The sequence below is a fragment of the Oncorhynchus kisutch genome, linkage group LG13 (genome assembly GCF_002021735.2).
Source record: "Oncorhynchus kisutch isolate 150728-3 linkage group LG13, Okis_V2, whole genome shotgun sequence".
In the NCBI taxonomy this organism is placed as follows: Eukaryota; Metazoa; Chordata; class Actinopteri; order Salmoniformes; family Salmonidae; genus Oncorhynchus; species Oncorhynchus kisutch.
Genome location: NC_034186.2, coordinates 10619909 through 10632365, shown reverse-complemented (window position 1 = coordinate 10632365; position 12457 = coordinate 10619909). Strand labels below are relative to the sequence as shown.

The 12457-nt window shown below is 46.1% G+C and overlaps 1 protein-coding gene across 1 annotated transcript in view; it reads left to right on the top strand.

The window, feature by feature from the left end:
• hmcn1 (hemicentin 1) overlaps window positions 1–12457 on the top strand; it is a 238272-nt gene that overhangs the window by 172908 nt on the left and 52907 nt on the right. The window contains exons 53-62 of the mRNA XM_031838031.1: window positions 6377–6574; window positions 7861–7974; window positions 8091–8278; window positions 8503–8599; window positions 8893–9054; window positions 10981–11094; window positions 11273–11475; window positions 11634–11715; window positions 11869–12000; window positions 12115–12264. Of these exons, the coding sequence (XP_031693891.1) occupies window positions 6377–6574; window positions 7861–7974; window positions 8091–8278; window positions 8503–8599; window positions 8893–9054; window positions 10981–11094; window positions 11273–11475; window positions 11634–11715; window positions 11869–12000; window positions 12115–12264 (1440 nt within the window). The remainder of the gene's footprint in view (window positions 1–6376; window positions 6575–7860; window positions 7975–8090; window positions 8279–8502; window positions 8600–8892; window positions 9055–10980; window positions 11095–11272; window positions 11476–11633; window positions 11716–11868; window positions 12001–12114; window positions 12265–12457) is intronic.

The window sequence follows — 12457 nt, the reverse complement described above, 5'->3', positions numbered from 1 at the left end:
CTATATGCCTGTCTAGGATATATGCCTGTCTAGGCTATGTGCCTGTCTAGGATATATGCCTGTCTAGGCTATATGCCTGTCTAGGATATATGCCTGTCTAGGCTATATGCCTGTCTAGGATATATGCCTGTCTAGGCTATATGCCTGTCTAGGCTATATGCCTGTCTAGGCTATATGCCTGTCTAGGCTATAGGCCTGTCTAGGATATATGCCTGTCTAGGCTATAGGCCTGTCTAGGCTATATGCCTGTCTAGGCTATATGCCTGTCTAGGCTATATGCCTGTCTAGGCTATATGCCTGTCTAGGATATATGCCTGTCTAGGCTATATGCCTGTCTAGGCTATAGGCCTGTCTAGGATATATGCCTGTCTAGGCTATATGCCTGTCTAGGCTATATGCCTGTCTAGGATATATGCCTGTCTAGGCTATATGCCTGTCTAGGCTATATGCCTGTCTAGGCTATATGCCTGTCTAGGATATATGCCTGTCTAGGCTATATGCCAGTCTAGGCTATATGCCTGTCTAGGCTATATGCCTGTCTAGGATATATGCCTGGTCTAGGCTATATGCTGTCTAGGATATATGCCTGTCTAGGATATATGCCTGTTAGGATATATGCCTGTCTAGGATATATGCCTGTCTAGGCTATATGCCTGTCTAGGCTATATGCCTGTCTAGGCTATATGCCTGTCTAGGCTATATGCCTGTCTAGGATATATACCTGTCTAGGATATATGCCTGTCTAGGCTATATGCCTGTCTAGGATATATGCCTGTCTAGGCTATATGCCTGTCTAGGATATATGCCTGTCTAGGATATGCCTGTCTTAGGATATATGCCTGTCTAGGATATATGCCTGTTAGGATATATGCCTGTCTAGGCTATATGCCTGTTAGGCTATATGCCTGTCTAGGATATATGCCTGTCTAGGCTATATGCCTGTCTAGGCCTCATATGCCTGTCTTAGGATATATGCCTGTCTAGGCTATATGCCTGTCTAGGCTATATGCCTGTCTAGGATATATGCCTGTCTAGGCTATTAGGCTATATGCCTGTCTAGGATATATGCCTGTCTAGGATATATGCCTGTCTAGGCTATATGCCTGTCTAGGATATATGCCTGTCTAGGCTATATGCCTGTCTAGGATATATGCCTGTCTAGGCTATATGCCTGTCTAGGCTATAGGCCTGTCTAGGATATATGCCTGTCTAGGCTATATGCCTGTCTAGGCTATATGCCTGTCTAGGATATATGCCTGTCTAGGCTATATGCCTGTCTAGGCTATATGCCTGTCTAGGCTATATGCCTGTCTAGGATATATGCCTGTCTAGGATATATGCCTGTCTAGGATATATGCCTGTCTAGGATATATGCCTGTCTAGCTATATGCCTGTCTAGGCTATATGCCTGTCTAGGATATATGCCTGTCTAGGCTATATGCCTGTCTAGGCTATATGCCTGTCTAGGATATATGCCTGTCTAGGCTATATGCCTGTCTAGGCTATATGCCTGTCTAGGCTATATGCCTGTCTAGGCTATATGCCTGTCTAGGATATATGCTGTCTAGGCTATATGCCTGTCTAGGATATATGCCTGTCTAGGCTATATGCCTGTCTAGGCTATATGCCTGTCTAGGCTATATGCCTGTCTAGGCTATATGCCTGTCTAGGATATATGTCTGTCTAGGCTATATGCCTGTCTAGGCTATATGCCTGTCTAGGATATATGCCTGTCTAGGATATATGCCTGTCTAGGCTATATGCCTGTCTAGGCTATATGCCTGTCTAGGATATATGCCTGTCTAGGCTATATGCCTGTCTAGGATATATGCCTGTCTAGGCTATATGCCTGTCTAGGCTATATGCCTGTCTAGGACATATGCCTGTCTAGGCTATATGCCTGTCTAGGATATATGCCTGTCTAGGATATATGCCTGTCTAGGCTATATGCCTGTCTAGGCTATATGCCTGTCTAGGATATATGCCTGTCTAGGATATATGCCTGTCTAGGATATATGCCTGTCTAGGATATATGCTGTCTAGGATATATGCCTGTCTAGGATATATGCCTGTCTAGGATATATGCCCTTTCTAGGATATATGCCTGTCTAGGATATATGCCTGTCTAGGCTATATGCCTGTCTAGGATATATGCCTGTTCTAGGATATATGCCTGTCTAGGCTATATGCCTGTCTAGGATATATGCCTGTCTAGGCTATATGCCTGTCTAGGATATATGCCTGTCTAGGATTATATGCCTGTCTAGGATATATGCATGTCTAGGATATATGCGTCTAGGGTATATGCCTGTCTGGCTATATGTCTGTCTAGGATATATGCCTGTCTAGGCTATATGCCTGTCTAGGATATATGCCTGTCTAGGCTATATGCCTGTCTAGGCTATATGCCTGTCTAGGATATATGCCTGTCTAGGACATATGCCTGTCTAGGCTATATGCCTGTCTAGGATATATGCCTGTCTAGGATATATGCCTGTCTAGGATATATGCCTGTCTAGGATATATGCCTGTCTAGGATATATGCCTGTCTAGGCTATATGCCTGTCTAGGATATATGCCTGTCTAGGATATATGCCTGTCTAGGATATATGTCTGTCTAGGATATATGCCTGTCTAGGCTATATGCCTGTCTAGGATATATGCCTGTCTAGGCTATATGCCTGTCTAGGCTATATGCCTGTCTAGGCTATATGCCTGTCTAGGCTATATGCCTGTCTAGGATATATGCCTGTCTAGGCTATATGCCTGTCTAGGATATATGCCTGTCTAGGCTATATGCCTGTCTAGGCTATATGCCTGTCTAGGATATATGCCTGTCTAGGCTATATGTCTGTCTAGGATATATGTCTGTCTAGGATATATGCCTGTCTAGGATATATGCCTGTCTAGGCTATATGCCTGTCTAGGCTATATGCCTGTCTAGGATATATGCCTGTCTAGGCTATATGTCTGTCTAGGATATATGTCTGTCTAGGATATATGCCTGTCTAGGATAGATGTCTGTCTAGGATATATGCCTGTCTAGGATATATGTCTGTCTAGGATATATGTCTGTCTAGGATATATGTCTGTCTAGGATATATGCCTGTCTAGGATATATGCCTGTTAGGATATATGTCTGTCTAGGCTATATGCCTGTCTAGGATATATGCCTGTCTAGGATATATGCCTGTCTAGGATATATGTCTGTCTAGGATATATGTCTGTCTAGGCTATATGCCTGTCTAGGATATATGCCTGTCTAGGATATATGCCTGTCTAGGATATATGCCTGTCTAGGATATATGCCTGTCTAGGATATATGCCTGTCTAGGATATAATGCCTGTCTAGGATATATGTCTGTCTAGGATATATGCCTGTCTAGGATATATGCCTGTCTAGGATATATGCCTGTCTAGGATATATGCCTGTCTAGGATATATGTCTGTCTAGGATATATGTCTGTCTAGGCTATATGTCTGTCTAGGCTATATGCCTGTCTAGGATATATGCCTGTCTAGGATATATGCCTGTCTAGGATATATGCCTGTCTAGGATATTATGCCCGTCTAGGATATATGCCCGTCTAGGATATATGCCCGTCTAGGCTATATGCCCGTCTAGGATATATGTCCGTCTAGGATATATGCCTGTCTAGGATATATGCCTGTCTAGGATATATGCCTGTCTAGGATATATGTCTGTCTAGGATATATGTTCTGTCTAGGATATATGCCTGTCTAGGATATATGCCTGTCTAGGCTATATGCCTGTCTAGGATATATGTCTGTCTAGGATATATGTCTGTCTAGGATATATGTCTGTCTAGGATATATGCCTGTCTAGGATATATGTCTGTCTAGGATATATGTCTGTCTAGGCTATATGCCTGTCTAGGCTATATGCCTGTCTAGGCTATATGCCGTGTCTAGGCTATATGCCTGTCTAGGCTATATGTCTGTCTAGGATATATGCCTGTCTAGGCTATATGCCTGTCTAGGCTATATGCCTGTCTAGGATATATGCCTGTCTAGGATATATGCCTGTCTAGGATATATGTCTGTCTAGGATATATGCCTGTCTAGGCTATATGCCTGTCTAGGATATATGCCTGTCTAGGATATATGCCTGTCTAGGATATATGCCTGTCTAGGATATATGCCTGTCTAGGATATATGCCTGTCTAGGCTATATGCCTGTCTAGGATATATGCCTGTCTAGGCTATATGCCTGTCTAGGATATATGCCTGTCTAGGCTATATGCCTGTCTAGGATATATGCCCTGTCTAGGCTATATGCCTGTCTAGGATATATGCCTGTCTAGGCTATATGCCTGTCTAGGATATATGCCTGTCTAGGCTATATGCCTGTCTAGGATATATGCCTGTCTAGGATATATGCCTGTCTAGGATATATGCCTGTCTAGGATATATGCCTGTCTAGGATATATGCCTGTCTAGGATATATGCCTGTCTAGGATATATGCCTGTCTAGGATATATGCCTGTCTAGGCTATATGCCTGTCTAGGATATATGCCTGTCTAGGATATATGCCTGTCTAGGATATATGTCTGTCTAGGATATATGCCTGTCTAGGCTATATGCCTGTCTAGGCTATATGCCTGTCTAGGCTATATGCCTGTCTAGGCTATATGCCTGTCTAGGCTATATGCCTGTCTAGGATATATGCCTGTCTAGGATATATGCCTGTCTAGGATATATGTCTGTCTAGGATATATGCCTGTCTAGGCTATATGCCTGTCTAGGCTATATGCCTGTCTAGGCTATATGCCTGTCTAGGCTATATGCCTGTCTAGGATATATGCCTGTCTAGGATATATGCCTGTCTAGGATATATGTCTGTCTAGGATATATGCCTGTCTAGGCTATATGCCTGTCTAGGCTATATGCCTGTCTAGGCTATATGTCTGTCTAGGATATATGCCTGTCTAGGCTATATGCCTGTCTAGGCTATATGCCTGTCTAGGCTATATGCCTGTCTAGGATATATGTCTGTCTAGGATATATGCCTGTCTAGGCTATATGCCTGTCTAGGCTATATGCCTGTCTAGGATATATGCCTGTCTAGGATATATGCCTGTCTAGGATATATGCCTGTCTAGGATATATGCCTGTCTAGGATATATGTCTGTCTAGGATATATGTCTGTCTAGGATATATGCCTGTCTAGGATATATGTCTGTCTAGGCTATATGCCTGTCTAGGCTATATGCCTGTCTAGGATATATGTCTGTCTAGGCTATATGCCTGTCTAGGATATATGCCTGTCTAGGATATATGCCTGTCTAGGATATATGTCTGTCTAGGATATATGCCTGTCTAGGATATATGTCTGTCTAGGATATATGTCTGTCTAGGATATATGTCTGTCTAGGATATATGCCTGTCTAGGATATATGCCTGTCTAGGATATATGCCTGTCTAGGATATATGTCTGTCTAGGATATATGCCTGTCTAGGCTATATGCCTGTCTAGGCTATATGCCTGTCTAGGATATATGTCTGTGATCTAAATCACAGGTATTATTATATGTATTTTTGGCACTGGCAGATAGCCTATACAGATATACTTATCAACACTAAATAGACACTTTAACTATACATGTCACAATTTCAGACGTAACAATGCACAAACAGTCTATTTTCTGGCAATGTATCCTCTCAATTTACCAGCATCGCTTCGCGCTGACCAAAACATAGACTTGCTTTCTAGTTTGAAGTGCATGACACAGTTGACGGCATTGACACTCACAGCCTGCCTGTTTTTCTCTCATTCACTACCATACATTCTAATTCCAGCGTGTACACGCTCGTTCACACGTAAACAAAAGCACTTCCCGAAACAAAAACATTTGATTTGGGCTTTAGTCTTAGCAGAGGCTGCCCTCTAGTGGTAGGTGACAATATTTAATCAGAAGCTTTAAATCTTAACAGAGGCTGCCCTCTAGTCGTAGGTGACAGTATTTGATCAGAAGCTATGTCTTAGCAGAAGCTGCACTCTAGTGGTAGGTGACAGTATTTAATCAGAAGCTGTAAATCTTAGCAGAGCCTGCCCTCTAGTGGTAAGTGACAGTATTTAATCAGAAGCTTTAAATATTAACAGAGGCTGCTCTCTAGTGGTAGGTGACAGTATTTAATCAGAAGCTGTAAGTCTTAGCAGAGCCTGCCCTCTAGTGGTAAGTGACAGTATTTAATCAGAAGCTGTAAATCTTAGCAGAGCCTGCCCTCTAGTGGTAGGTGACAGTATTTAATCACATCCTAAACATTGACTGTAGTAGCTGTCATAAAGATAACCCTAACTCTCTTTTTCTCTCTCCGTCTCTTTCTCTCTGTCTCTCTCTCTCTCCTCTTCAGTCCCTCCTAGTTTCCAGCGTCCCGGGGGGGTGGGAGATACCACCTCGACACCAGGCACTGGGGGTGATGTTAAGGATGTGGTACTAAACAACCCTATCTCTCTGTACTGTGAGACCAACGCTGTTCCCCCGCCCACACTCACCTGGTACAAAGATGGACGCCCAATGGCCTCCAACGAAAACGTGCTCATCATGCCTGGTGAGGAGAGGACCTACAGTGCCGTGAAAAAGTATTTGCCCCCCTTAATTTTCCCTACTTTTACATATTTTTTTATACTGAATCAGATCTTCAACCAAAATATAATATTAGATAAAGGGAACCTGAATGAACAAATAACACAACAGTTGCATACTTATTTAATTTATTTCATAAACAAGGTTATGCAACACCTCATGCACCTGTGTGAAAAAGTAATTGCCACTTTACACTCAATAACTGGTTGTGCCCCCTTTTAGCTGTAATGACTCCAACCAGACACTTCCTGTAGTTGTTGATCAGTCTCTCACGTCGCTGTGGAGGAATTTTGGCTCCAAATAAAAGTATATATATTTTGTTATTTCTAAACTCAGGTTCCCTTTATCTAATATTAGGTTTTGGTTGAAGCTCTGATAACATTCAGTATAAAGAAATATGCACAAATAGAGAAAAGCAAAAAGGGGGCAAACACTGTGTGTGTGTCTCTGTGAGTTTCTCTGTGTGTGTGCGTGTGTCTCTGTGAGTTTCTCTGTGTGTGTGTGTGTCTCTGTGAGTTTCTCTGTGTGTGCGTGCATGTCTCTGTGAGTTTCTCTGTGTGTGCGTGCATGTCTCTGTGAGTTTCTCTGTGTGTGTGTGTGTGTCTCTGTGAGTTTCTCTGTGTGTGCGTGCGTGTCTGTCTCTGTGAGTTTCTCTGTGTGTGCGTGCGTGTCTGTCTCTGTGAGTTTCTCTGTGTGTGCGTGCATGTCTCTGTGAGTTTCTCTGTGTGTGCGTGCGTGTCTGTCTCTGTGAGTTTCTCTGTGTGTGCGTGCGTGTCTGTCTCTGTGAGTTTCTCTGTGTGTGCGTGCATGTCTCTGTGAGTTTCTCTGTGTGTGCGTGCGTGTCTGTCTCTGTGAGTTTCTCTGTGTGTGCGTGCGTGTCTGTCTCTGTGAGTTTCTCTGTGTGTGCGTGCATGTCTCTGTGAGTTTCTCTGTGTGTGCGTGCGTGTCTGTCTCTGTGAGTTTCTCTGTGTGTATGTGTGTGTGTGTGAGTTTCTGTGTGTGTGTGTGTGTGCGTGTGTCTGTGTGTGTGTGTGCGTGTGCGTGTGTCTCTGTGAGTTTCTCTGTGTGTGTGTGTGTGTGTGTGTGTCTCTGTGAGTTTCTCTGTGTGTGTGTGTGTGTCTCTGTGAGTTTCTCTGTGTGTGTGTGTGTCTGTGTGTGTGTGTGTGTCTCTGTGAGTTTCTGTGTGTGTGTGTGTGTGTCTGTGTGTGTGTGTGTGTGTGTGTGTGACTCTGACTGTAACTATCTCTTCAGGTGGGCGAGTGCTGCAGATCCCCAGGGCTCAGGCTGAGGATTCTGGGAGATATACGTGCTTGGCGGTGAACGAGGCGGGAGAGGACTCCATCCAGTATGATGTCAGAGTGCTGGGTGAGTAGAAGAGGAAAACACCACCCATCTGATCTGAGTCAAAATATACGTCAAATCATTTCAAATACTTTTTGGAATCCCAGGTACAAACTGACTGTGTGTGTGTTGAACCCCAGTGCCCCCCTCAATCCGCGGGGTGGACCGTGACCTACCTGAGGAGATGGTGATCCAGGTGAATAAGACCACAGTGTTGGAGTGTCAAGCGGACGGAAGTCCCACCCCTAAAATCACCTGGCTGAAGGACAGTCAGCCAATAAGCCCTAAAGGACCCCACAGACTGCTGTCCAATGGACGCTCCCTGCAGGTGACTGGACTATGCTGTAAAAAGGGCTTATTAAAATGTATTTGATTGATGGATTGATTAACGGATTGACTGAAGATTGATTCTTGGATTGATGGATTGATTTATTGAGGTGCTATAGGGTTGGGAAAGGTTGGGGATTATATGAGGGGAGGAAGCTCAGTGAGAGACTGAAGGCTCAGGCCTTAGGTACAGTCACGTCAGCGAGCTGTCTGTCTCTTCCTCAGGTGGTGAATGCCCAGGTGACAGACACAGGCCACTATGTGTGTGTGGCTGATAACCTGGCGGGAAGCGCAGAGAAATCCTTCAATCTCAACGTCCATGGTGAGTCAGAACAGAGGTTTTATTGTGTTTTAATCTATGTTTTCCAGCCTCATCTCTCTGGTATCTTCATTAATATGGATGGGTGGGAGGGTTGATGGATGGATAGGTGGGGGGGGGGGGGGGGGGGGGAGGAGGGAGGGAGGGAGGGAGGGAGGGAGGGAGGGAGGGAGGGAGGGAGGGAGGGAGGGAGGGAGGGAGGGAGGGAGGGAGGGGTAGGTGTGGGGATTGATGGATGGATGGATGGATTGATTGATATATTGATAGCCAGGTTGTCTGTTTTCTCTCTCCTCCAGTCCCCCCCACCATAGTGGGAGCTAGCCCAGAGAACGTGACGGTGGTGGTGAATAACTTTGTGTCTCTGACTTGTGAGGCTACCGGGTTCCCCCCTCCCTCTCTGAGCTGGGTCAAAGACAGGGGTCCTGTACAGGCCAATACCAACGCACTCATCATGCCAGGTAATACATACGCATTTTATATAATTTATTTGAATCCACAAATCACATTACAAATCACATTGGTTTCGCAACATCTAATGGGGATCCTAATAAAATACCAAATTACAGTCGAGAAGGATTCAAACATTTCAAAACACACGGATATCTGGACACTTTTGTAGAAAGCACCTTCTTCTCCAGACAGCTAGGCTAGCTGCTTTGCCTTCGTCCTACGCAGGCCTGCAATTCTGAAGGCCTACGTACTGTCAGCCTACGTTCATGGCTGAGACTTCCAAATATCATCACTACAAATTTGCCCTGATAACCAAGGCTGTTCAGGAGTGACACGGGGCTGGTATTTAAATAACTTGGCAGCAACAAAAAGTCAAAAGAGTAGCACACCTCCTAAATAAGCCCTTCCCTTCGACCTCCCCCCACCTCCTAAATAAGCCCCTCCCCTGGCCTCCTTCCACCTCCCAAATAAGCCCCTCCCCCTGCCCCCCCACCTCCTAAATAAGCCCCTCCCGCCGGCCTCCCCCACCTCCTAAATAAGCCCCTCCCCCCGGGCCTCCCCCCACCTCCTATATAAGCCCCTCCCCCCGGCCTCCCCCACCTCCTAAATAAGCCCCTCCCCCTGGCCTCCCCCCACCTCCTAAATAAGTCAAAAGTCAGTTTGATGTCAAGACATCTCTGGAGGGAAAATGCACATTTAGTTTTTTGCAGATTTTTGAATATTCACATGAAAATCTGTCACAAATGGAATGGAAACCTAGCTAATAATAACAATAAAAATAATCAAGTCAATCAAGTTTCTCCCCCCCCAATCCCTTCCTCTCTCCCTCCCCAATCCCTTCCTCTCTCCCTCCCCAATCCCTTCCTCTCTCCCTCTCTCTCTCTCTCTCTCCCCAATCCCTTCCTCTCTCTCTCTCCATCCCCAATCCCTTCCTCTCTCCCTCCCCAATCCCTTCCTCTCTCCCTCTCTCTCTCTCTCCCCAATCCCTTCCTCTCTCTCTCCCCAATCCCTTCCCCTCTCTCTCTCTCTCTCTCTCTCTCTCTCTCTCTCTCTCTCTCTCTCTCTCTCTCTCCCCAATCCCTTCCTCTCTCTCTCTCTCCCCAATCCCTTCCTCTCTCTCTCTCTCTCTCCCCAATCCCTTCCTCTCTCTCTCTCTCTCTCTCTCTCCCCAATCCCTTCCTCTCTCCCTCCCCAATCCCTTCCTCTCTCTCCCCAATCCCTTCCTCTCTCCCTCCCCAATCCCTTCCTCTCTTCCTCCCCAATCCCTTCCTCTCTCCCTCCCCAATCCCTTCCTCTCTCTCTCCCCAATCCCTTCCTCTCTCCCTCCCCAATCCCTTCCTCTCTCCCTCCCCAATCCCTTCCTCTCTCTCTCCCCAATCCTTCCTCTCTCCCTCCCCAATCCCTTCCTCTCTCTCTCCCCAATCCCTTCCTCTCTCCCTCCCCAATCCCTTCCTCTCTCCCTCCCCAATCTCTTCCTCTCTCCCTCCCCAATCCCTTCCTCTCTCTCTCCCCAATCCCTTCCTCTCTCTCCCCAATCCCTTCCTCTCTCTCTCCCCAATCCCTTCCCCTCTCTCTCCCCAATCCCTTCCTCTCTCCCTCCCCAATCCCTTCCTCTCTCCCTCCCCAATCCCTTCCTCTCTCTCTCCCCATCCCTTCCTCTCTCCCTCCCCAATCCCTCCCTCTCTCCCTCCCCAATCCCTTCCTCTCTCTCTCCCCAATCCCTTCCTCTCTCTCTCCCCAATCCCTTCCTCTCTCTCTCCCTAATTCCTTCCTTCTTTCTCTCTCTCTTTCTCTCTCTTTTTCTCTCCTTTTCTCTCTTTTCTCTTTCTTTCTCTCTCTCTCTCTCTCTCTCTCTCTCTCTCTCTCTCTCTCTCTCTCTCTCTCTCTCTCTCTCTCTCTCTCTCTCTCCCCAATCCCTTCCTCTCTCTCTCCAGGTGGCCGCACCCTGCAGATTCTGAGGGCTAAGATGTCTGACGGGGGGATGTACAGCTGTGTAGCCATGAACCCCGCTGGAGAGGCCAGGAAAATCCTCCACCTCACTGTGTTTGGTCAGTACCTGCAGCAGGACAGAACAGACAACACTACATACACTACTGGACTGCTCTTTGACCCCTTGTGTCTCCTTCTCATATCCTTCTTCCTTCTCCTGTCTTCCATATACGGCTCCTGTCCACTCTATTACAAAAATATTACTCTCACCCCTGCCTCTCCCCTGGCTCTCCCCAGTCCCTCCCAGTATCAGAGACAGCAGTGGGGACTCTCCTGTGGTGGTGAGTGTGCGTGTGGGCAACTCAGTGACTCTGGAGTGTGAGTCCAACGCTGTGCCCCCTCCCACCATCACCTGGTACAAGAACGGTCGGATGGTGACAGAGTCTGCCAACCTCCGCATCCTGGCACAGGGACAGATGCTGGAGCTGAAGGGGGCAGAGGTGAGAGACACAGAGGGGAGGTCTGAACCTATCGATAGGGGTGGGGTTAGGGGAAGGGAAGCGATGCGATGTGATTGGATGGGGTTTGTCCTCTTTCTGACTTTTCTATTGAAAGTTGTTATACTGATCCATCCCCTGTCCGTGCTCTGTGTTCCTAGGTGTCTGACACTGGCCAGTACGTCTGCAAGGCCACCAACGTGGCCGGACAGGTGGACAAGAACTTCCACCTCAACATCTACGGTAAAAATCATATTCTAGAAACTCAGACATGAAACACTCAAAAAATCTCATTCTGATCACTGAGGATAAAAACGAGGAGATGGAGAAGAGAAACATATCTGAGTCTTTTAGTCAAACTGACCTAACTGTAAATCTCTGTCCCTTCATGCCCAGTGCCCCCCAATATAGACGGTCCAGTGGAGGAGAAGATAGTGGAGACCATCAGCAACCCTGTCACCTTTGCCTGTGACGCCACAGGCATCCCCCCTCCCAGCCTCATCTGGCTCAAGAACGGTCGGACCATAGGTAAGCAGCACCCACGGTCATATAACTTATTATTGTCTTATTTACTATCTCAAACTTCCATTGTCCTCCCAAGGTTGACTGGAAAGTAGTACAGTGACAGTATTCTTTTCTCAGAGAACTCAGAGTCTCTGGAGCTGCACATCCTGTCTGGAGGCAGTAAGCTGCAGATCGCCCGCTCCCAGCTCTCAGACTCTGGGACCTACACCTGTATGGCTTCCAACGTGGAGGGCAAGGCTCGAAAGAGTTACCACCTCACCATACAAGGTACATTATTATTGAGGTTACTCTTCAAGTTACTCTGATATCTCCATAAAAATGGATACTTTGAAGAATCTAAAATAAAATAAAACATTTTGATTTGTTTAACACTTTCTTGGTTACTACATGATTCCATATTTATTTTACCTTTATTTAACTAGGCAAGTCAGTTAAGAACAAATTCTTATTTTCAATGATG